Source organism: Falco rusticolus, chromosome 5 (genome assembly GCF_015220075.1).
Source record: "Falco rusticolus isolate bFalRus1 chromosome 5, bFalRus1.pri, whole genome shotgun sequence".
NCBI classification, from domain to species: domain Eukaryota; kingdom Metazoa; phylum Chordata; class Aves; order Falconiformes; family Falconidae; genus Falco; species Falco rusticolus.
Genome location: NC_051191.1, coordinates 53,889,671 through 53,915,154, shown reverse-complemented (window position 1 = coordinate 53,915,154; position 25,484 = coordinate 53,889,671). Strand labels below are relative to the sequence as shown.

Here is a 25,484-nt window from a genome sequence, read left to right as displayed (position 1 = left end):
CACTCCTTTCCACAGCAGCACCCTATGTCAGGACCTGAGGGTAACTGGATAAACAAGATGCAATTTACAGGCTTTACCTGTCACTAACTCTTAACCTAACTTTGTTTTTAAGATTAAACAGACACCTTCTGAATTTTGTTTCCCCAACTGACGAAAGACAGTATAGATTACATTTTCAAAAAGTGCATCTCACTTTGCCTTTTAGACACCATGCCATTTTAAGATGTCTTAAGACTGGGAAATGAAATTTGCCAGTGACCTTTAAAAGGACCACTTGTAGACCCTGGAACAAAAATATTGTAGATCCTTTCAAACTCATGTGATTGCAAGGTAGTGGCTTTTTTCTGTAATCTGCACCAGAGTCTATGATAAACAAACAAACTGAGCTTCTTCATGGAATATAGCACACACACACACCAAAATACTGTGACTCATGAGAAGATAGTATCAAACCAGCAATTTATTGTGTAGTAAATACCCACATCCTGAACTCTTTCTGATCTCTGCTACATCAGCTCAGGGCTAATTAACACAGTGTAGGAATCCATGGCTAGATGGGAGTGAAGCAGCGGGCAGGATAACATACAGGGACATGAGCAACTAAATATGTTTCAGAGCCATTGCATGTTTTGGGAGGATGCTGTGGGCTCCAGGCCTCAGGCTGGGGACAGGTCATCCATTACTTAGTCCTCCTCCTCTCAAGATAGTGCCTGTAAGCAGAAGGATAGCCATGGAGAGAAGCAGGATCACAGGGGTAGTAGTCCTCACAGATCTCCCTCCGAAGTTCCTGTGGCGCCTTATTACGCTCCCTGATCCTGCAAAAATAGGAGAGGTAAGGAGTAAGCACTGTCATCTTAAATATCTGTCTACAGCCCTTTTCTGCCCCACAACCCCGCTCCAGGATTAAAGGTCCATCAACAGATTCCATCATCCAGCTACAAAGACCTTAGCATACCAGCTTCTGTGTTCACCGCACCCCTGGGAGCAATGTGGCTGCAGCAGGAATGTTTTGCCTCCTCACATAACCTTTTATTTCAGGGCTAAGTAGGGTGGTGGGGAAAGGGAGGTGGCTTGTGCCTCAATTTGAGGAAGAGTCCTTCCTCTGCAGTCCCCCCAGCCTGCTGCCTTCAGCTCTTCTGCTCTTCCCCAAAGCCATGCATGGAACAAAGGCCTGAAACAGCCTGCAAAGGGGCCACCCAGTACTGTGAAGGTTTGCCTTGACACCTCGCTAAGACATGATTTCTGTGCTTCAGCCTTTATTTTCATAAGCCCTGCATAAGGCATGAAACCACCTATATCTGCATTTTATAAATGAGGCAAGTTGGCCCCCAGATGGCCCTACGATTTAGAAAAGGTCATGCAAACTCCACATGAGATCTGAGAACTAGATCAAGATCTTTAACAAAGCTTCCCACACTGATTCCTTCCCCTGTTGGTTTTTCCTTCAGACAAATTAAACAGAGCCTTCCCAGCACATGACATGTCCTCAAACACAAGGACTCGCTCTCTGCTGAGTTCTGACCTCTCCCAAGGTTGGGGACTTCACGGGCACCTCACATTGACAGAGGGGCTGAGGCTTCTCAGAAGTCACCGTGGCTTCCACCCCTGGTACTAGCCTGTGCTTGACAGGGAGACACCTCTCCCCACCCCTATCCTCAGTGTCCTGAGGCCATAACGTACCTCTCCTGAGAGATGGCTTGTAGTCTTGCATGAGCTTGTATGAAGTCATAGGCACTTCGCCTGTTGATGAAGGGTCCTGAGAAGGCAAGGCATTGTTCAGAGCAGATAGACACTTTTTCAAGGCCAGATTTCAACAAAAGCTAGCTTCCACATTTATAACCTACTTGTCCACCTTCCCATGCACAGTGAAACCCAGGACCTTTTAATGCTTCCTGCTGCCCACCTTGCTGGTTCATACACAGGCTCTCCCTCTGGCTTGTGCAGCCTGTATGGAAGTGCACACGCTGCTCTCACTCTGCCGTTATTAAAGCCACCCGAGGAAAAGCTACTGTGATTTTTCTGCCACAGCCCTTCTGAGTGAGTGGAACTTTGCCAAGAGGTAGGTGCCAAGCTGTGCAAGACCATGGGATGTCTGGGCACACTCAGCAGAATTACCAGAATTGTGAAATTACAGGTAAAAACAAGAAGGGCCTCAGTAAATATATCTGCCTCCAAGATTAGGCAGTCACTGAGCAGTCTGTGTGGCAGTTTTGGACTGAGGTGCCTGAAGGCCCCTTCCATCCTTTTTGAAAAACATCACAGTCCTATTGCAGAGTTCAGGAGTCTGTGGATGTCTTTGGTGTTAGATGGCCTGTGTGCCTTTGTTCTTCTGACTAGCTTCTTTGTGAAGTCCTTCTTCCAGATGGTGTATTTTCTTTTTAGTTTTGATCCCTCTGTTCTCAAACCCCTCCAGGATATCACTTGTTCCAGAGTGAGACTCTCCACCCTCTCATGCTCTTCCTGTAACACTAACTCTCTCTTCCAGACAAAGGATCCCTTCTGCCCACACATCCCACCTGCTTCTTCCAAGGTGCTGAGAGTAAGGCTCTCCCTGTCCCTGGGGGAGAACAAATCATGTCACTGCTTTCTGCAGTACCTATTCCCATGCTCATCCCCAGGCTTTTTGAGCAATGTCTTTTTCTAGTATCACTTAACCTTTTTTAGGTGCACTTAGCAGGGATCTGAACTCTGTTTTCCAATTCTCATTATATTCTTTGCAAAACAGTGTTATGCATTTGTGCTCAAACATGTGAAGTCTCTTTTTAACTCTCTTGCTTTTCATCCTGAAATGCCATCACCCAGTAAATTCAATTTCCCTGGACTGAATGGTTCTGCTTATTTAATCCCTACGGTACAAGAATATGATCTTGAGCACACTTCAAATTAAAGAAGATAGTAAAGCAGTTTCTTACTGAAATACTCATGGGATTCCATGCTCTCACGGGACTCTGGGGAAAGAAAGAGTGAAACATGGTAAGACAGAGTATTGATGGGATTCAGAGTCTTTCACACACCACAGGTCAATAGAACACTCACAAATCAGAGAAGCCACATTTTTAGGCACCTGTTTAAAAGGAAGAGAAAGGTATCAGTGGTGTGACCTTGAGGAGTTTCGAGTGTTCAGGAGTTTAGAATGGAGCTATCTGGTGCCTTAGGCAGAACTTCAAGGCTTGTGCTTGGTCTTCCAGTGTGTGATTCTCAAACATAGTTCCTCACCTTCATGTTCCTGACACCACAGTGGCTATGATACCTGCTTACCTTCAAAGCTTGCATGTGTTCTTAGGAAATGGGTTAGTACAATGAGATGTGCTTGACTCTTGCATGAAACAGTATCTTAATCCCATTAGTATGGAACTGTGTGCCTCACAGGAAAAGGGGGCTGATATTACAAAAGGAGAAGGAGAGATCTCCCCATTAACAAGGAAAAAAGTTAAGAATAAGAACTCTTATTGTAGTCCAGACAACAGAGGGACAAAAAGAAGAGCAGTCTGCAAGGTGAACTGGAATAGAAAGGAAGAGGTTGAAGCATCCTAGACCACAAGCCACAATACCTGGAACTGACATGTCTGGAGCAGGGCTAGGAGGATCTGACACAAGGGCAAGAAAGCAGGTAAGAGATCAAGTTAAGGAGAAAGAAGACACAAAGTTGAGTAGAAACCATCTGAACAGATCCAAAAATGTCTACAGGTTTATTGTAGTTATCACTCTACCCAGTAAAAAAGGTCACCTACCATAGCAAGTAGTAGCCATCACCAAGATAGCCAGGACCATAAGGATGATGAGAGTGCGCATTGTGCCAGTGCAGGGAGGAATTTCTCACTGTCTCTCTCACTGTGTCTTCCTTCCTCTCTTCCCACTGAGGGCAGCTGGAGATTCTGGGTTGCCTGCAAAATTAGCAGTGGAACACTTCTTATGAAAACAGAGCCAGGAGGGGGCCCACGAAGAGCCTGGGGAAGGCGATGGCTGGCTGGTATACACTCTTTATGGAGCCATTACAAAACATCCTCTGTTAGCAGATTGAATCAGGTTTCGGGAAGGAGAGGGCATGCCCCCTTCCTCTCCCAGTTCAGGGCTGGGGGCCATAATTCACAGGCAAACATGTCACTAGCACTCCATGCTCAGAAAAGCTGGCTGCGCAAGTGGAAGGAATTTCAGGGGCTGCTGGGGGCCCGGAGGGATAGGTGTGTGCTGATTTCAAATGTAAATGTTTGCCTTTCTAATTTTTCCTCTGATCTGCTTTCTTTGCCCTTGCCAACCTCTGTCTGGATACACCCAGGCCAAACCATTCTGGCTGTTTTGCCAATGGAGACATGCAGAATGAGGCTTCAAACACTCCCTCCCCACTTGGTCCCCCTCCTGCTAGTTGGCCCCTGCTGTGGTTCCAGCCTGTCAATTTTTCAGAAGAGGAATCCAGCCCTACTGTCCCTTCCCCTTTCCTACTTTACTGCCTCAGGAGTGACAAGCAGTAACCTAGAAGGATCCCTTCTGCTGGAAGTATCATAATTTTTGCATTGATATGACAGCAGCACCCAGAACTCTGTCTCTACATGTCCTCACTGTGGTCCTGACCCTATACTGTTCTTCCAGCCTAAGGGACAACATCTTGGTGAAGGCAGAGGTAACCATATCTCTCAGGACTGCTGCCTCTCTGGTATAGCACTAACAGTCCTCATCCCACTGGGCAGTGAAAGTCAGGTGTCAATGCAAGATTTTTCAGCTGGGATTAATCTCCCAGGCCAGCAGTCTCTGAAAGCATTACCTTGCCTTCTAGCACCTAAAGAGCTTGTCTGGGACTAATATCATGGACAGCAGCAATGGACAAAACATGGGGTGTTCCCCTCTTCAGCTCTGTGGTACAGTAGGAGGGAGTGAAAGAAGAATGAAGGAGTTACAGAGATGGCCATGCATGCTGGGTGAAAAACAAGGGGAGTAGTTTGCTAGAGGCAAGGCAGGGAGGGAAGGTGGATACCCAGTGCCTGCCAGCCCTCACCCATGGCATTGGTGGGTCTGGAACCATGTATATTGCCCGAGGATGAGCCAAGGGCACAGACATAAGCATTGTTATGTCTGATCCAAGCTGTGGTGACTGCTCGTTTTGTTCATGCTTACATGCAGGCATCAGGATTTCTCACTGACAAGGTGTAGACTGAGTGCACTCTGGGTGCAGGCCATTCCCCCCAAGCCAGTGTGGTGTTATCACTGCTGTCACCTGCAGGGGCCAGTCTGGGGAGGATGCTGCAGGTGACACAGCCAAGAACTACAGGAACAGCTAGCTGGAGCCTAGCACTTCCCCAATGGGGAGTGAAAGTTCAGTGGAGCAAAACTGCTCTGGGCTTTACAACTTACCCTTTCAATGCCAAACTTATGGCTCTTGCCTGAAGCCTTTGGTCACTGGGAGAGAAAATGAGCAGGGCCTTCAACTTCAGACCAAAAAGAAAGAATTGCTTTTCTTCCCCATTATCCTGCCCCACATGGAAAGCAGCTCAGTCCTGCACCATATATGCCCCCCATACCATCCACATCCTGCCAGTTCAGTGCTCAGACTGAGATAAGTAGGAAAAATAGGTTGTGCTGGGGCAAAACCCAGAAGTCTACTATAGACACAAGGTCAGAGGAGAACTGAGATTTTTCTGCTGTCCCTCTGTGCCCTGCCACTCCGTCTCTTTAAGGGAATTCTCTGCTCCAGGATTGTTTGCATTCTTTAGAGCCCACGGTTTTGGAGTTCATGTTGAATGTGGATTTTATCTGCTTCCTGAATGTCTTGTACACTCTGGGAGTTTGTGGGATCTGCCAAGAAAGGGAGGCTTGAGGGAGAGGCTGGAGGAAAGACCCCAGCAGGAAAGCAGTGGGATACAGAGAGGAGGATGTTGGGAGTACTTTGGAATGAAGGTGAGGCTGCTGAGTGGGAAACTCCAATGCACATTCCAGCCAAACCCTCTTTATTTACCTGCTTTCACTCAGGGCACAGCACAATGCTCCCTGGAATACTCTGCTCCCATTTCAGAGGGCTCTGATCCCAGGATGCCTGAGCATCCCCTGCCATCAACCACAGAAGAGCCACAAACACCACTTTAACCCAAATGTTTCATTTTTCACCACAGAGGCCATGCATTTTCCAAGGGATGAATGAACATGCTGACTACACAGCCCTATACCAACAAATCTCCTTTGGGGAACACTTTCCCTTTCAAAAGCACTTCTTTTCGCTCTTCCTGCACTCAATACTTCTCCAGCACATATCTCCCCTCCCCAGTATCATTGGATTGTCCCCTGAGGTAACACACCATGAAGCATAGTGAGCCCACTCCCCCTGCTTTCTAGCAGCATTCCCTAGTTAGAAATTCAAAAAGAGAAGCTAAGATGAATTGCCTGCAAATTCCAGGGAAATATCCACAGTCCCCCAAATAAAGGGTAGATCAGAAAATCAGTCCTCTGACCTGTCTTCTGCTGGAGAGGAGAATCACAATAATTCACACGCCATAGCAACCACTCCTAACATTCTGCAGCTGTGAAGCACCGGCAAGATATTAATAATGAGCAGCCATCCAAGAAAAGCAAGGCAGTCCCTGCATACTCACTAAGCTGTCACTTCCCCGCCAGCCTGTAGCTCTTGCCTGAAGGGGCAGCTCTCCCAGCGTCCTGGACCCTGGACTGAAGAAGAGGGGCCCTTTATTTATTAGCCTCAATCAGTGACTCCTCCCCTCTTCTGTCTCCCACTCTTGATCCACCCCCAAGCTACCACCTTCTCTGCCAAAAACACCTTCTGCCCACAATCAGGAAACCAACAGTCACATTGAACTGAGCCAAGAGGGAGGGGAGAGAACCAGAACAGACACCAGGGGCTACTGGGGTCATCACCACATCCAGGCTGCCTTCCTGTGCCCAGAAGCAGGGAGTGGGCACAGGTCTGAGGACAAGCTTGAGTCTCGTTCCCTGCAGCAAGACACTTCCCCCTCCAAACCCTCCTTCCCTGGCTATGCTCTAACTAGAGCTGCACTGCTGGCCAGGGCACCTTCTTCCATGGGGAGCAGGAGGCTAGGAGCCTTCTTCCATCTCCTTTCATGCTCTTTTTGCAACTGTCTGTTCCTCCCTCTTAATGGCAGGCTGAAAACTCACGTAACAAAAGTGTCTGCTTTTAGAGGCAGCTCTGAAACCTCCAAAAGTGACAAACCTTTTGTGGCAAAGAGCTGGCGTGCACCTGAAAGGTGCCCTCACTGCTCAGATCAGACTCACAGCAGTGCTGGACAACGTGTCAGACAACCCAGGATATGCACTTGTGCTTGCCGGGCTGGGTTATTGGGCTTCTGGCCCTGCTTGCACCTGAGCCAAGAGCACAAGTGCACCATGCTGGGATGATGAACCCATGCAAGTAGCAACCTGCATCAGTGCTCCCTCACTTAGCAGAGAACTGTGCCCAGTGCATTCTTGGCATGGGTGCTGGCATAATGTCCCATCCTTCAGTAAGGGCAGGCAAAGCCTGATGGACTGAGCTCAGCAGGAGTGAGGTAGGAGGGATGACCAGCTGCAGAATCAGTGGCTCAGGACATTAAGTGAGAAAACCCATCACATCTATTCACTAACCAAACAACTGGTGAGTGTGGCTTGTCTGGTCTTAGGCTTACATCCTTGGTTGCAAAATGAAAATGATAGTATAACCATGGAGTTAAAGAACCACCAAATTATTGGGACAGAGGTGGGATTTGCTGTGCCTGTATAGGACACATTGTCACCTTAGAGCTGACATGCATTTTTTGATCTATGTACTTTTGCCTGGTTCCCAAAGAACAGTGAGGGGCTCCTGTCCAAGGGTGGGATCTTTAGCTCCTACAGTGCTTGATAAGTTTGGGAAAGTTCAGACTTACCTGTGGCAACAAGGTACCACATAGCACGTACCCTTGTACAAGCAGCTTTTGGCCTTCAGAACCTGAGAACAGCAATCCTGAGCTTTCCTGAAGGTATAGGACACATGGTCATGAGCCGCCTTTGAAAGTCAATACAAACAGGAGGATATTTCTTACCCTCTTCTACCACCTTTCAGGGACAGCTGAATATTCAGCTCTATGACATGCTGAACACTGAAAGAAATCAGGACTCAGAAGATCTGGTCACACTCATCTGTCTACATATTGGAAAAGCCTTGGCTCCTGTGCCATCTGGCAAGTTTTTGCTGAAGTTGGCAAAAATGGGCATTAAAGCCAAAATTGTGAGATGGTAAAGAACCAGACAAATGGGGCAGAAGCTTGAGCAGCGGAAAGGGGAAATGTTCAGAGATTACTAATTGAATTTCTCTTGGGACTAGCTTTACTGAATAATTCCATTAATGACTGGCTTAAAATGGGAATACTTGTGGAGGAAGTTTGTTTATAACACAAAGCATGAAAGCAACATCAGTGCAAAGGAGGTCTGAAAGCTCATACAGGAGTAGAAAGGTGACCTTGAAAGCTGGAGTAACAGAAACAGAGTAATATGCTGTAGCATAAAGTCAAGGTCTTCCATGGGGATTAGCTGTAAGAATCCTTCTGTAAATTAAAAGCTTATAAACTGGAAGTGAACAGGGAACAAAAGTAACAACTGTGACCCAGAGGTGATCACAGAATACTGATTCTGAGATGTCTACTGAGAATGTGCCAGCAGAGATGGGCACCTGTTAGTGCCACTGGATAAAGATATCAGTGGGACCTCAGCAGGAGTCCTCTGCGTGGCTCAGGTCACCCATGTTCATGGAAGAAGAATTCCTGTGGGAAGTGGTATAGGTGAGGACTAATAAGGCGAGGTGAGTTGCAGTCATCCCCAAAATGACAGATCTTCTCACCATAGACTGTGGGAGTCACCAAACCTCTCCTTCCCTGGGCTGTCCACAAGGCTTTTCCAGTAGACCAATGGACTGGCAATTAGGTGTTGTTTCCAGTACTCCTCCAGGGGCTGTTGCAGAGCCCACAGCTCTCATGTTTAGGAAAATTCTCATTTCTAGCCTCTTTAGGGTCTTAATCCACATCCATGTGTCCCTCACCAAGTGCCCAGCTCATGCTAGGAAGGTTTAAGCAGAGTCACTGAGCACTGCAGCAAGGGAATAGACCCTATCAGCTCTGTCACAGGGGAGGGTTTCCAAACCCAAGTTGTCCAGAGTATCAAGTAACTGGACTCACCAATCTGGACAGCCCTTTCCAAGCTTGCTCTTGTGTTTCAGGATGTAAGTTAGTCAACCACCACACGATCTGTGGCTTAGGAAGCGATTTCTCAACACGATAAACAAGTGCTTTTTGGAACAACTAGTTCTACAGCACATGAGAAAACAAGACTATTTTTATTTTTTCATTTAGTCCTAAGTAATACCTAGGAACTGATCCAAGAAGCAAGTGTAATTGAGCCACTAAGTAGCAGTGTCCGAGTATCCATAATATAATTAAAGTCAACAACCTCATGGAATAAATCGTGCTGAAAAGCAGCATACTGACACTAAGCTTTAGAAAGCAAGATGTTTTTTAAACACAGGAGCTAGTCAAAAGACTGTGAAATAAAAATAAATGGAACACATTACAGACATTTAAAGAACTTTATATATATATATCTGAACATGTGTTAGCTCTGGCAGCAAACTCACACAGCTACTCAAAATTAACCCTAAAACTAGTTCAATAGATAGTTCAACCTGGGAAAAACACAGATTTAAACATTTCAAAACTAGATTTAAAATGTTCCAAATATTAAAAGAAAGGGGGAGCACAGAAACAGGAGAAATTGAGTTTCACAACAATCAAACAATTTTTTCCCCCCAAAATAACTTAAATTATTAATTTTCATGTCATTGGTGGGGTGGTGAGAAGAGTAAATTTGTAACAAAATAAGTGGCTCTTTTTCCCTAAAAATATTTAAGCGCATATCTTTGATATTTGTTTCCACCTTTCCCGAGAAGAATTTTGCCACCAGCATTACAGCTTTGTGCAAAAATAAGTTTCTAGTGCAAAACTACACATTGGTTCTAATCGAAACTTCTTCTAACAAAGTGAATCCATGTATAGTCTTATGAGTATTGTAGAAACCATTCTCAGAAGATTACAGATAGTGTCCGTTTTCTGTGGCTGAGGAAGGTTCCCATGCCAGCTCGCAGCTATTTTCTTTCATGCTTCTTCCAGTGTTTTGGACCAGGGTGCATTTCAGAAACTCCCCTTTTCATCCTACACAATGAATTCCAATGACTTTCCCCTGCCCGTGGTTGTGGAACACACCTGTACATTCAGCCTGATGGGCATCACTCTGGGCTCTGGGATAACTGGTTGCTCTGTATCACAGTGCCAAGGAGCAGGAGTGAAATTAAACACCATCAAACGGTCCAGATCCTTCCTCCCTGACAAAAGCCAGATGGTGAGAGGATAATTCTTCTTCCACCTGCAGTATCCTACATAATTTGACCCTGTCTCCATGTTAGCCACGACCACAAGGAGAAGTTTCCAACTGGTAAACTGTGGGGTTTGTTTGGCTGGTTGATTGGTTGGTAGATTGGAGAGGGGTTTAGCCACTATATTCAGTTGGTGGTGGCAAATGTTTAATCTATTGAAATTCAGAGATCAGTGGTAAGATACAACCTCACAGTCATGGCCTATAGAGTTGTGATCCCTGATGTTACTCCTCGTAATAATCCATCAGACTTCAAAATGAAGTCCAGTGGCCTGGAAAAATCACAGTCTGGGTATAAATAAAGGAGCATTTGGGGTCAGCAGTACAGCTCAATAAGAACTCATTGCTCTCCATTTCTGCTTGCTGCAAAAAGTGAGCCTGGCTCAGTCCTTCAACTCCAGTACTCAGCACTCTTCTCCATGGGATATCATTGCATTACTTTAAAGCCTGACTCTCTCCAGCCAAGATTTCCTAGAACAGCTGTGTTTGGCTGAAACAGTGAAAAAAAAGATTACTGGTAACGGGAAGTTCATGAGCACAGAAGACTAAAAATTCACAGACGACAAACCAAGGTTATTTAATTCACTGAATAAAGCAACCAAAGCATTCAGGGCTAAGACCTAACTGTCACTTCATTTGGCTTCCCCTCCACCCACCCACACATGTCCACGTACACTGATCAGCCTAGTTCTGTTGCTGTCTGGGAAGGAAGGGAGAGGATAACGCTAATATTATTTGGATATTGAAAAAATTGGCAGAGGCTACTGTGTAGGGATTAAACAATCCATATAAGTAACTAGAATTGCTTGAACTTCAAGTATCCTATGAAAAATGAAGCAAGCAAAAAGTCTGAACTCTTACTATGAAAACAGCATGCTTCTGGGAAGCACTCTTATGGGAAAGGGGAGCAGAAATCTTTCTTCCTTTTCCACCCTCATGCCCCTCACTTCACCACGAGCACAAAAATGTCCTGACCTGATTCATTCTTTTGGGTCAGATAAGGTTTACCCGCCTTACCTCCTGTCCAGACAGGCAGAATGATTAGAAAGCAGCTGTGGTTTCACTCTTCTCATCCATCTGGTAAACAAAAAATAACAATAATGCCTCTTTTTTCAACAACAAACTTAGCTCCAAACCTGCCAGTTCTTGTGAAGCCAAGATTGGAATGAAAGATTTCTGTTCTGTCTGTCTTGAACGCAGCAGGCCACTGAAATATTTACAAGCATCCCTGTAGTGTTATATAAGTTTCTTTGTTCTGTCTTGGATTCAGTATCTACAGTATCATAAATTTTGTGTTTATTAGGTAAATAACTTTTTCTGTGGCACACCAAGCCCCTGGTCTTGGCCTCTGTTTTCAATATTTGATAGAGTTCAAAGGAAGGCTAGAGCGTGGGGGAAAATGCATGATACCCAGCTAATTGTGAAATGCTGTTTGTAGCAAGAAGAAAGACATTCTTATTCCTTAAAGCACGAAATCTGATTACTCTTATCTTGCTGTGCATAACTACAAATTATATTAATGTTCCTAACATCACATGCTAGCCAAGTCATTTGACTTGATGACCTTCCTTAGTAATGAATTTCACACGCTAATTATATGCTTTTTGGATACATGTTTATGGTTTATTTGTATTAAATTTGACAATTGGTTATTTTTGCTAAGAAATTTCATGTTCCCATAAAGCACAGAAGAATTTTTAAAGGAGAAGGAAAGATAAATCAGATCATTTTTTATTGCTTTTCAATTAGTATTTCCTTCTTCCTAAAATGGCATTGAAGTCCAGAAGTCACCACTTTACCAGGGATGTCTTTGTCATTAGTGGTCATAATTTCCTTTAAATTATTAAAAAAACAATAAGAATAGTAAAAACGGAGAACAAAGAAGAGGTCAGGGTGTGGAAGCAATGGGAAGAAAGGCATAAGAAGGGCTACAAAAACAGCACATATTGATGGCACCTAGATTAGTAGATCATTAAAATCCCAAATATTGACACACCAATCCTCTGGACATCCAGACTGGGAAAAACAAAGCACAGTTTAAAACAAGATATGTCCTTTTTTTAGGACAGGCTTAATGAAAGGAAAAATTCAAACCACTAGAGATGATGGTGATAAATTAAAGAACAAGATTGAAAGATACCTAGATGAAAAGACAAAACACGATGAGGCCTAATGATCCTCAGATATGGGAAAAGATGGAGAGGCAAAAGATCATAGTCACTACCAGGTCCTGAAGGATGCAAAAGATGCATCTAAAATGAGCATATGGTGGTCAAACTAAGAGAAACCCAGGAGACATGATGAGGACTCCAGAGCCCATGCCTTGAAACTTTTATGTGATTGCAAGAAAACCAAATAGTAGGAACAAATGCATCTTGGTGCTTATGAATATGTGGTTATGAAAGTGTTAGTCTGAGTGAGTGAAACCAGTGTGGCTTACAATAAAACAGCCTTCCTTTTCTGTAGTGTCTCACATTGACCTCCAATATTGCAACAGTATTTACTACAAAATGAAGTATCAAAAAGTAACATGAAGACATTGTGATGTCCTCAGAATGGAAAAGTCTTCATCCAAAACCATCTCACATCATTCTGCAGCTTGGGCAGTGGTCTGTGTGGTAAAAAACTTCTTTCAGAGCTCTTTCCACTTTGGCTCATGGTCCTTTTAGCTAGACTCTGGGAGAAAATGGATGGCAAAGATGCACAAGAAAAAGAGCAAGGCAGCAGTGCTTCAGGCATGAGGTGACATTCTTGGATTCATAGAATCATAGCATGGTTTAGGTTGGAAGGGGCCTTAAAGGTCATCTAGTTCCAGCCCCCCCGCCATGGGCAGGAACACCTTCTACTAGACCAGGTTGCTCAAAGCCCCATCCAACCCAGCCTCAACATCCTCCCTCACTTGGCTTGGTCAGCGTTGGTTGGGATCTGCTGTGCTGAAACTATCTGCCCTTTTATATCTCCACACATGATAAAGGATGTATTTTAAGACTCAATACAGGTGCCAAAAATCACATAAAATCACACATATGACTTATAGCATGTATCAGTCCTAGAAGTTGCATAGAGGTTTTTTCCATAGCAGGGCCTTTCTTTAAAGACTCCTGCCAGCAAAGACACTTTTGTCCTTCCTGGGCTTTAATTGATGTTTTTTCCCTCTCTGTTTTAGTGACAGGATCTGTTTACAATACTTCCTGGCACCCATTGGGCTGTATTATTTGAGATTTCTCACTTCTCCCACTTACAGCCATACCTGCACTGGAAAATATTGTTGTACATTTATCAGCAAAAAACACTTCACAAGTCCCATGTTGGGTATACAAGCATTTACAAACCTGCTGGCTGGCTAAGTGTAAGATTAATGAGGACATTTTTTAATACATTTTCCCAAGCAGACGTAGTATGAGAAACTCTGCTGTGCATATGTTATTTACCAAACATCTGTACACATCTGTAGAACAAACCTTCCCCTATGTTACTTGGCCTACCATCTGCCTGTCACTTCAGCTATTTGAGGTAGGCATCTGTCTTTCTAGATGGTCATTTCACTAGTGAACCTACTGAAGGCCGCAAGCCTGGGGCTTGGTGATGACAGATGATGTACAGGCATCCCAAGTTCAACCTTTTTTCAGCCCCTGGAGCTCTTCTGCATTATCTGATCTCTCTGGCCCACTCTTCACTATCGCTCTAATGATAATCTGTTGCTGACCTCCAGCAACCATTGCAGACACCAGGCTGCTAAACAGAAATCTGCTGTCATTATGCCTTAGCTGGGGAGATAATGAGATAATAAGAAGATAAGAAAATAATTTATCACAGTGGGCTTGCGCTTCCAGAGAGAGGCACCATCAGTAAAATAGCAGCGGGAATGTTACAAGGAGCTCTTTACGCCCAGTGAAGAAAGAAATCTGCCAGACTGGAGTGACAGCTGAGAGCTTGGCTTTAGCTCCTTCCCTCCTGCCTGAAAGCAAGCACTTGAGATCGCTTTGGTCAGGTTTCTGCCTCCTCCGGGCAGAGGGGACTTAGCCCTGAGGCACAAAGCTGACTTTAAGCTACTGCTGAGCAAAGGGCTTCTGCTGGGTTGCTGCTAAGGCTGTTTCCTGCCCGGTGGCTGCTGTCCTTCATTCCTGCAGCCTTCTGAATCATGTGAGCTCCCTGAAAAGATGTTGGGCTGCGAGAAGGGTTTCTTCTGTGCTGCTGTCCTGCAGCTGGCTGCTGTGGTAACATGAAACCTCAACACCTCAGCCAATGTTCAGCAGTTGCAGTGGAGAAAACTGGCTCAGAAAGCAAGAGAAAAGGGCCCAGGGACTTTCTTGATAGCCACAGGTTGAGATGACCAGCATAAGCTAACTCACATATATGTGTCTGAACTTTATTTCAGCAGGCTTTGATTTTGTTGGGAAATTAAGTTGCTAAATAGGAGTGAAGTAACAATACACCCTTGTGGGCCTGAACAGGTAGCAGAAGATGTGAATTCCAGTTAACTAGATTAAATCCCCATACCAGGGTGTCCAAGGTATCAGCGGGAAAGGAGCCGCAAGCAGGACACTGAGGGCTGCATACAGCAGCAGGGCTTTTCCCCAAGCTAGGGGCAGCTGCATTCCCAGCGTGGAAGAAGGACAAACCTGTCAGTCACCATGTGTTTACAGCAAATACAAAACAAAGTGAATGTCCACATCAGCAGCTCTGGGTGAGGTGAGGATGCTAATACCAGCCACAGGGATCAGCTTGCCCTCCCCAGCCTGCAGAAAAGATGGGCTCATGACCTGCCTTCAGCTGTAGGGTGTGAGGGGGCCTGCCCCACCTGCCACATTGCCGGTGCTCTGAGCTCCCCGCTACTGCTCACTTAAGCACCCCAGCTTCTCCCACAATAGCTGCATGTTTATGTGTCCTCCTGAGCGTCCATTTCTTTTACCTGACCTGCCTTGCTGTCCAGAAACTGAATCAAAAGGCAGAGGGACAGCCAGGGCATACCTCCAGCCCTTTTCTGTCTTTAGGGCTGCTGATGATCATGGTGATGTTGAGCCTGTGACTTGTGCTGGCTCCAGGACTGGGCTCCCAACACTGCAGGGAGATGCAGTGTAATGCAGGAACAGCAGCCCTGGGCAGGAGAGGTGTCAGGCTCCTCGCTCTGCACCTGCTCACCATGCTCCAGCCATGGGGCTGAACAACAGCAGCTATAAACCACAGTCCACAGTCAGCCTCAGCTCCCCCTGTCCTACTCTGCTTTCTCTCTTCTCCATCCTTGCCCCAGTTGGCCAGTGGGATACACTATGGCAGCAGCCCCAGCCCCTTCTGCAGGCTGTCTGTCCCCTCCATCACAGATACGGCACTGCCACCTCCCACCTGCTCCAAGCCCTGTTCTGCCCTGGAGAAAAGCCTGCAGGAGGGTGCCATGGCCAGGGGAGTGTAATGGAGAGGAGCCCCAGTTGCTGGGGAGGGGGGCAGGGGAAGCATCCACAACCAAGCCCAAATGACAGAGCAAAGCAGTTGCCAATAGCAGCTGCACAACCAACCAGCAATCAAACATAGGTCTTGATACCCTGGGGCCCATCTCAGGACTTTGGCACCTCTGCTCTCCATTTGGGAGTGCTTTTGGGGCAGATAACCATGTCATTCCTCTCAGCCCCCTCCTCCTTGCTCTTTTTTGCTGCTTTTGTCAGTGACCTGGGGAACAGGGTCCCTGGAAATTCACTAAGTGGGTTGTGGGGCTGGGGGAAAAGCAAAGGAAGGTGCTTGTCTGGAAATGGAGCCCCCTCCCACACACACCACCCATCCGTGTCATGTTTGTCTGTCACAGGGAAATTCACAGAGACAGATCTAATATATCAAACACAAACAAACCAGCACCAAGCCTTTGGCTGATCATCACAGCTAGAAATAGAAGCCAACCACTATGCAGGGGCTTTAGGTCTGCATGCTGCGTGGATTCCCAGCACAAGGACAGGCGTTCAGCTAACCCCAGCCCAAATCAAAGCAAACACTCCTGCCTGGATTTTCAAGAAGGGGGCACAGAGGTGAGTCAGAGAATGTTGATGCCATTCAAGGCAATGGGCAAGGAGCAGCTCCCAAGCAGCTCATCTTGGGGGGCTTGAGGGTCCCAGCAAGGATGTGAGGGCATGTTACGAGCAAGACCACAGAACCCCTGGCATAACAAACCTAATGATGTAGCTTTTGGGATTTTCCTCCTCTGCCCAACACCTAGTCTTGCAAAACCAGTGGCACCATAATACCTTAGAGACCACTGCCCTGCTCTCAGGTGTGTCTGAGCATTTGGAAGGTGGGATAGGACAAGCAGACACACAAACCATGTAATTTCCGTAGGAACTGCCACAGAAATAATCCAGCCCTACCATGTGAAATGCTGGTAAAGCAGTGTCTCAGGTTCTAAATGTCCTGGATATAGTTATCTTTGCTATTAAAAGAAGGAGGGTTCATTGTCCTAGATCGCAGAGCCAGACCTGCCAAGCAAGGCTCCACTGAAATTTCACTTGCAGGACTCAGAGCCCAAACAGAAGTCTTGGGGTGAACAGGGCCCCCAGGGCAAGGTAGTTAATCTATTCCTTCTTGTTGCTAAAGGCTTGTTTCATTACCACTCTGATGGAGGGTGCCTGGTGGGTTCTCTTTGTTCTCCCTTTGCACGGGGTATTTGTTCTTTATAAAAGCAGGCATCTTCCCTTGGGAGCAGCAGGGTTATGCTTGGGATAGAACTGCCTCCAGAGCATGGGGTAGGCAAAAATAAATAAAATCATAGCAAGGGTCAGAGGGCCTGTCACTTACACAGAAACAGGGAACCAGCAGAGAGGAAGAGAGTGTAGTTAGAGCCAGCACCGTCCTGAAGTCTGAGAAGTGTCATGTGGAGTGGTTTGTACCCTTGAAAGCCTCAATGCTGCTGAACAGACAGCAAGGCAGAAGGAAAAGACTCTGTTTTGGGATACCGAGGACAACCCTAGTGAGATGATTCTTAGATCACCCTACTCCTGGCTGCTTGTCTGTGGAAGGATTGCATCCTTCCGGAGTGCTTTACAGCTCTGTGTGAGTTAACCAGTCATAGCAGAGAACCAAAGATGTGCTGTTTCCATGCTAGGGAACTGCATGACAGAAGACTTCGGAAGACCCATTAATTGTGCCAGCATCCAGACTCCTGGATGACAGGATGGATCTGTGTAAAAAAGGCTGATGACCATTTAAAGATGGTTGATCCTTTGATAATAAGCATCGCTATCTCAGTTATAGCATCAGAAATAGCCTTTCACTTTAACAATCCCTGCCTTTCTGCTACTGTCTTGCCAAGACTAAAATGTACCAAGCAGGGGCTCATTCACATTTTCCCCTCACCTGCCATAGATATTTTTTTTTAATATGCAAAGATATCTTCTTAATATCTTAAGAATAAAGTATTTTAAACAGAATAATTTTTACATATTCAGCAATTATTTAAAATTATATTAAAATATTGAATAGGCAAATACAAAATATTTTCTTCACTGACAGAACCTCAAGAGGGGAGAAAGCCTGAAAACATTGCTACAAGATGGAGTCTGAAATCCAGGATGCCCGGGGATCCAAGAGAGCACTGCAACTGCATTGGGAAAGCCACATGGCAAGGGAGCACATTCCCCACTGGCTCACATAGGGATAAGACAGCTGCTTCAGGAGGAAAGCTCTCACTGGCAAGGAGTGAGAGACTGAGTGAAAGCAGTGATCCAGATCCGTTCAGCTTCAGCTGTGCCAAGCTAGAGCAACCAAACAAGGCAGCCCTTGATTCATGGCCAAAGATTGCCATTTTGACTCTTAAGAAAGTAGCCATTGGGAGTCACAGGGAGATGGAGGGTGAAGAGAAACTGGCCATATGGCTAAGGCTCAGGAAATCTGGATACCGGAGATCTGGATTCTCACTGCAGCTCTGCCCACTGGCCTCCTCAACAATCTGGGATAAGTTACTGTCTTTCTCTTCTGTTTCTCAGCCAAAGAACAGAAATAATTGGCCAAGAAAAATAAAAGTCTTGATCACAAAGGGAAGTCATGAAATAGCCTCGGGTCAACACCCACACTGAATTCCAAAATGCCAAAGAATACTCAGAGCACAACAGATTTATACTGAAAGTATCACGTCTGTATTTTAAAACAGAGTATTGTGGTCATACAGCCCTGTATTATTCAGTGGATAAGAAAACAGATGAACGGTTTTTCTGGAGGTGATTATTCCATTGATTTCAGTGAGTAATAGCAACAAAACAAAAAACAGGGAAACTGCAAGATCCCATCCTTCTTTCCTGATAGCTGATTATCAGATCCAAGGATGTGGCATTTCCCTCTAGCTGCCCACACAGACCAAAGAACTATACTGCACCAATGTTAACTATGTCTTCTGGTACCTATGGAAGTAATGATGTGCTTCTCAGTCCTGTCTGAGAAAGTTACAGAAAACAATACTACCAACACCCCAGCTACCAGATAAAAGGCAAGAAATAATGATGGTGATAAAAGCATTGTACAGCCATGTGACATGAGTGGCATAGACTCACACAAAGCCCCTAACATGAGGATGAAATGTGAACTCTGGCCTAGGAAAAGAGAGAGGTGGGAGACATGAAGGGTATATAATACTCGTAACACAGGGATAAGGAGGAACTTGGAGTGCACACAGAGCCCATGTGTTTAGGCTGGAAAGTGGATGGGTCTGGCTTTTCACCATGTTCATGGACAGGGTGGGGCTCCAGGGGCTGCTGTGATGCACGGAGGATTCAAAGGCTTGAACCCTGGTGAGCATAAGGAGAGAAGGACACAGTGCTGGCTGCAGCCATGATACAGAAGGCAACTCTGCACAGCTGCCACATGTGGAGGCTTAGAGCAGGCAGGGAGGCCGTTATCTATGGGCCTTTCCTCTAATCCAGAGAAATGTACTGCTTTGCAGCTCATGGGACTAGCCTGCCTGCCTGGATTTGTAGGTACATTAGCAGAGAAGGGTGAAATTCAAAGGGGAGAACAAGTACTTTCTTCTTCAGTGTGCATCTTGTGGCTTTGTAGGTTTTTCCACTGAGAATATTCCTCTGAAGTTTCCTTAGTGACTAAGCCAAAATGAGTCAAAGAAGTACTTGATTCACAGCCTCAGAAAAAACACTGCTATGTTCTCCTCTCCATCATTATCAGTTCCCAGAGGTACCCACTCAGCACCTTTCCTCACTGACCCTTGCCTGTCCCTGACCACATCACCCCTTGGGCAAGCACTTTCTAAGACCAGCCTCTGGCTCATCTTTGCCCTGCTCTTTCATGGTCCTGCAAACCACTTCCCCAACTGCATCCTTCAGACAATATTTCCCCCTCCTGTATCAACTGCCCCCACCTCTTTGCTGGCCCATGGGCTGCCATTAGTGGTACTGAGAGGAAGCCATCCTGTGTGGAGGTGCAGAATGACTAAGCCCTGCAGTCCTTCCATCTGCAAAAGAGTGTTGGCTTCTACTGTTGCTGCCCAGATTTATTGGTTCAGCTTCCTTCCAGACGAACAGAGGCATCAGCCAGCCATGCCCTTCCTCCTTTTATTATAAGGAGGACAAGGGTTCCTACAATATCTTACGCTAAATCTTTGCTATGTCCTCCCCCTCCTGGGAACTCACGCCCAGCTCAGTGATGGACTTCTGTGCATGAGATCAGATCTGACTTGAGCACCATGAAGTTCATCCTGTGACAGCTATTCTAGTATATAACAGAGAGAGTTTTAAAATTTTTATTCAAAGTTGGCAGGGCCCTGGTGCCTAGCACGGTCCCTAGAAGAAAGGTAGGAGGTTCAGTCCTGCCTGGGGAGCAAGCCAGGCAACCTTGCTGTGCTGGTGGTGGTCCTCTGTGTGTATAAGGCACTGGGGTCGCATGCCCTGGAAGGTGTCTCTTCCCTTCATTCTGTCAGTCAGAGGCCTCTCAGCATCTCCCAGCCACTGCCAAGAGCAGGACCACTGCTGACCAAGCAGATTCACATGCAGAAACCAGAGCCCGCTCCTCTTCTTCAGGGCAGATGCAAAGGTTGTTCTGTTCCTTCTCCTGCCAGCCAGACTCCCTGCAGCTCAGCAGACACTCATGGCCAGACCCAGCACTCCATGAGCAGGGGGACTGCAGCAACAAAGCTGAGGCACAGAGATGTTCATATTGAAAGTCTTGGTTCAACCTGCAGCAGACAAGGGCTTGTTCAGAGGTCTAATTCCCTTGCATTCAGCAATGCTCAAAACTTCGGTTTGGGGCCACGCTACACAAAAGGCAGAAAAAAAATTCTGTGCTGAAGGACACAAGTGAGTAGAAATAGCAGTCCCAACAGTTGAGGCACTGCATGTATCCTGTTGAACACTCTCTTTCCCAAACAGCCTTGTTCAACTAATATTCAGCATGATTTACATGAAGATGGCACTGTATCAGCTGCTGGAAAGAGGAGGATAAAAGCAACAGAGAGCTGAACCTTGCTCTGTGGGCCTCAGGACAAAAGAGCAGAAACTCAGCACCAGCTCTTCTCTCAGACCTCTTGCTGCCTGGTGACATCCCTGACCCAGAGTCAGACTCCTAAGGTATGTGCGTATCCAGGAGATTTCTGATGAAAGCTGAATACTGCATGGAGTAACACCCTGCCAACCAGTAGGAAATGCTGAGAAGAGGGTTGTAACATAAACCTGTGCATCTCCAGGCACTTGGAAGTACCAAAGGAAAGTGCCCAAGAGAGTTGAATGATGCCACTAGGACCTGGCAGCTGGTTTCTGCCTGGGGAGGATATGTGGGGAGCACTCCTGAGACCCAGCCCTCACCTCTAAGTTACATTTGCCTATTACATGCCACACACAACAGTTCAGGGGGATAAAATACAAAAATGTTAGTCCCCTTGCCAAACCTCCAGTTCTTTCTAATATTCTGCTCTTAGAGATGTTCAAATTCTTTCTTACCAAAGATGAATGTGAAGTTACATCTTCCACAGTGCACCCAGTTCCATGTTCCCTGGGGTAAGGATGGCAGCTCTTGCATGGCTCCACAGCTTCGCTTTGCTGTCAGGCAGGCTTGGCTGCTATCTTAGCTGGTTTGAATGTCCCTTGAGTCCAGGCACTGCTGCAGAGCCACGGCTCCCACAGCAGAGTATTTCCACAACACTGAGGGGAAAGGGAACCCCCCCCACACACACACACATCCTGCCCTCTGTCAGTTTGTATCTAGCACTTCCTCCCCTTGAAAACCAATCCAGCCTCCCCAGCCAGCTCCAGACATCTGGGCCAAGTATGTCACAAATTTGAGTCAGAGATAACACAATGGGGACAAAACCCAAACTAAAACAACAAAGAGATTGCCCCTCCACAAGATTCTGCCTCCCATTTCTACCTCAGATGCCCCATCGCAGTGTCTGAGCCCACCAAAGCTCCATTGCAGAAGCTTCTGAGCACAGGGATTAAGGCAGATCCCCTGGCTCTACGCCCACCACTGCCTGTGCCCAGGGCATCCTGAGTGCAGCGCTCCGGGGCCGTCTGTGCTGTGCAAGTCCCAAAGAGTACTGCAGAGCAGTTGAGGAGGAGGAGACTTTTCCTGTGGCTGCCTTGTGGCTCCCAATGTTGTTAGTTAGGTGCAGAGCTCTGGTAGGTGCAAAGGGTATTAAACTCCCCAGTGTACATAATGAAGCTCCTGAAAAGCTGTCCCTATAATTAGCTGTGTACACAGTGAACACAGTCACTGGGGACATTGCTTTTGCTCCCAGGCTTGTTTGCAGAACCAGAGCTTCATTCATGTCCTGTTTTGTTTCCCTTCAGCACTGAGGCAGAGTCACGTCGCTGTGCCCAATTCCTGCAGCTGTTGTGTCTGCACAGGGCCAAGACATGAACCTCAGACGCCCACGCAGCAGGCCAGTTCCCCCCACTCTGTTTGGTATGGACCACAAAGGTGTCTGACGCTGGAAACATCTACAACACCAAGGCTCCTCACAGATGTCTCTGCAGAAGACTTTCTCACTTTACCTAATTGCAGAGAAAGCAGTACAACCCTTCCTAGGGAGGAACAAGCTATAGCCATAACAAGGAGCAATTTTCCCATAGAGGAAATGCAAGCAGAGCCCTTGCTAGGAGATAGAGTCCTACGTGTTCTAGGACTGGTAATAAAATCAGGTGTTCAAAACCATCACACACCACTGACATGGGGATGTTGAAGGCAGGTATGAGTTTGCTCTGCCTGGACTCTGGGCCAGTGTGAGGTAAGCCATCTCTGATCCTCAAAGCTGTAGTGTGTGACAGAGTCTTGGATGAGACCCTGTGGCTCCCCAGTGCTTTGGAGGGGCTGAGCCCTGTACTTAGGCCTTCACACAGTCCTAGGGTCAGATACAACTGATCCTTCCTCCACCATGCCCCTCACACAGGGCACACACAGGCCTAGCAAGCCTCATGCTTTATCAGGGAACTCCAGCACCAAAGTCGAGGCTTCATACTCGCCCTTCCAGTTCAGCACTGCAACCTCTGCCCACCCCAGGGGCTGAGCCACCAGCCAAAAGCAGCGAGACGTTCTGATACCTTAGAGTCTTCCTGGGGCTCAGCCTTCTGCCCTCAGCCTGACTGGTTTGCTGTGGCTTTTGCACACTGAAGAAGGGCTTTCATGTACTTCTGCACCCTTCTTCAAGGCGCAAAAGCCACAGGAGCATCCAACAGGATCCAGGCATACAAATTGCCACTAGACACATGCTCATTCAAGAGGTCATCTAGGGCAGAGATTTCTCTTCCCTGGCCCTACTGATGATGAGGGCACGCTTTGCTCTGCTCACCAACAGCATCTCCTGGGTGAGCTCACTGAGCAGGAGAGAGGCTGCAGCACAGCTGTGTGATGCTACAGGCAAGACCCTCCATGCCAAGAAGTGCTGCTGAGAAGCAGTCTTCACTTGCAGCTCCACGACTAGCCTGTAAATCCAACGCATGAAAACCAGTGACAGGTATGTGACCCACCCTGAACAGTCTTATGCTTCAGAGAAAAAGACACTTGAGATGTTTGCAGAGATGGCTCACTCCAGCTGTTACGAACACTACACCATGGCCCAAACCTTATGGCCTTGTACATTCTAGCTGATGATGGTGACATCTCCACTTCTGGGACTACAGGCAGAAGGTCACTGTGAAATGGCTGCTCAGAAGAGAGGACACCCCAATAAAACAGTCTGATGGGCTGAGAGCAGGTGCTTCCGCTTTTACCAGGCTAAAGAAAGAAACATGCAGCACATAATGCCCCAAACTCACCTCTCCCTTGACATCTTCAGTGTTATTGTCAAGCTGTGTCCAGAAGCAATGTCACAGGTTCTTATAGGCCACATGAAAACGAGAGGTTAGGCAACTCTCAGCTGTGCCATGGGGACAACTGAACAGACAGAGGTGATTTGTCTTTCTCCCCTTTCCTCCCTCTTTTTTTGCTCTTTTCTGAACTGTCTCATTTAGGAAACAATTCTTGGCTATTGCACTGACCATGGAGCTCCTGAGTCCCCATATTGCCCATCACTCTGCCTCTTAGGAAAAAGCCTGCTTGAAGGGAGAGAGTTTCCCATCCTTGCCCATACAAGGCACAATCCTGAATACTGTTTTGGTCATACCACTCTTCCTTGGAAATGTTCAGCTGTTTTGATTCCCCATACCAAATGTTAGAGCACTGGGCTTGCTTTAGGTAAGTGGAGGGGAAGCAAGGGTAGAGCACTAAAGGAGATAAGTCCATCTGCATGGGAGACAGAGCCTCAGGGAGATGAAAGACATCAGCTTGATCCACGTGGAAGAGGCAAGAGCTAACACAGGATTGGCACCTGCATCTTCTTTGTACTGAAAGCCTCGGCTCTCGTCATGGCGGCTGGCAGTTACTTGTGCATCCCTTCCAGCTCCTGACTTCCCCATCTGTGGTGGTGAGCTGTGTTTGCCTCATCTGCAAGAACAAATTCTTCTATTCCCAGTTCTTCACCTTGGGCTAATCTCCAAGAAATTGCTGAGAGCTCCAGATCTATGCCTCTTAGACTCCCTGTCCCAAGCCAAGTCTCTCAAGCCCTGACAGAAAATGCAGTCACTGTTTGACAACAGCATCCATACTTCGTGCCAAAGGTTGCTGAGCCAAGTATGAAGCAAGCCTACTGCATGTATCTAGCACAGCAGAACAGGGGTGGCTCATACACCTCACCTGCAAAGTCCCCATCCCCTGTACACCAGCACTGGGACCTCTGAGGGATGTCTGAGGTCAGTGCACAGACATTAGCCTTTCCCTCTAATGTAGTGTGGAGATATCCCATATCTTGCAGTGCAAATTTCTACTGCCCTTCTGCCACAGCTCCCATTCCTCTTAGCCTCAGCCTGCATCTCAGGCTCATTTATTTTTGCTGCACCAGCTCAGATCTGCTGTACCCAGTACTGTTCTGATTCCCAGCCTTCACACAAATCCCTCATCCTGGTGGAAATATCTGTTGCTGGTGGGTCCCATTCCATGGTGAATGATTCTTAGCAACGAATCTGCCTCGTTAGGCATTGCAAAACTGGTTAAATTCAGAGAAAGGAGGTGTTTGAGCTTACTCTCTCAGAAATACACAGGCTTTGTCCTTAAGTGAAAGACATGGGGAGTGGGAAATCGGATATTTGCATAAAAATTTAGGCTATTCACTTTCTGCTTTATTTAGTAAAAGAAATGGAAAAGTTCCTGTGACATCAAGCAACGAATCTGTTCCTAGTGTCAGGAGAGGCTGACAGTGGATCCCAGCATGGCACCAAAAGCAAAGAGAATGGGGGAAACAGATCTCTGGAAACTACAAGCTTTATCTCTGATATTGCCATTTTGCTGTATCACCCACCCTTTGCTCCAACAAAGGTGACCTAGAAGGACAGAGTGTAGGGCAATACTAGAGCTCCTGGAGTACTGGGAAAAAAAGGCTGAAACCAACAAATAAGAAGGGAGAAGAGATTCTTAGAGAGAGCAGACAGCATGTATGTACACAGCATGAAGATGGAAATCCATGACTGACTTGGCTCCTTAACACTACTATCCCAGGAATTCCTGAGCTGTGGGGTTCAGTGAACTCTTCATACACCAGAAACATGACTCTGGTCAAAGTCATCCTGTTGGCTGAGAAAGAA

The 25,484-nt window shown here is 46.6% G+C and overlaps 1 protein-coding gene across 1 annotated transcript; it reads right to left on the bottom strand.

Moving 5' to 3' along the window:
* Positions 1-442: 442 nt before the first annotated feature.
* On the bottom strand, positions 443-6,689 carry LOC119149312 (matrix Gla protein). Its single transcript, XM_037390426.1, has 5 exons — positions 6,579-6,689; positions 3,732-3,884; positions 2,913-2,948; positions 1,681-1,756; positions 443-815 (listed from the first exon to the last, which is right to left on the bottom strand). Exons 2-5 carry the CDS (start codon positions 3,790-3,792, stop codon positions 680-682), a joined length of 309 nt encoding a protein of 102 aa, XP_037246323.1. The 5' UTR covers positions 3,793-3,884; positions 6,579-6,689; the 3' UTR covers positions 443-679.
* Between the last annotated feature and the right edge of the window lie 18,795 nt (positions 6,690-25,484).

Excerpts from the sequence above, each read along its gene's own strand:
- LOC119149312 (XM_037390426.1), bottom strand. The coding sequence starts at position 3,792 with ATGCGCACTCTCATCATCCTTATGGTCCTGGCTATCTTGGTGATGGCT. Across the intron at positions 2,949-3,731 it reads GATGGCTACTACTTGCTATG|AGTCCCGTGAGAGCATGGAA; the intron begins GTAGGTGACCTT and ends TTCTTTCCCCAG. Across the intron at positions 1,757-2,912 it reads GGAATCCCATGAGTATTTCA|GACCCTTCATCAACAGGCGA; the intron begins GTAAGAAACTGC and ends TTGCCTTCTCAG.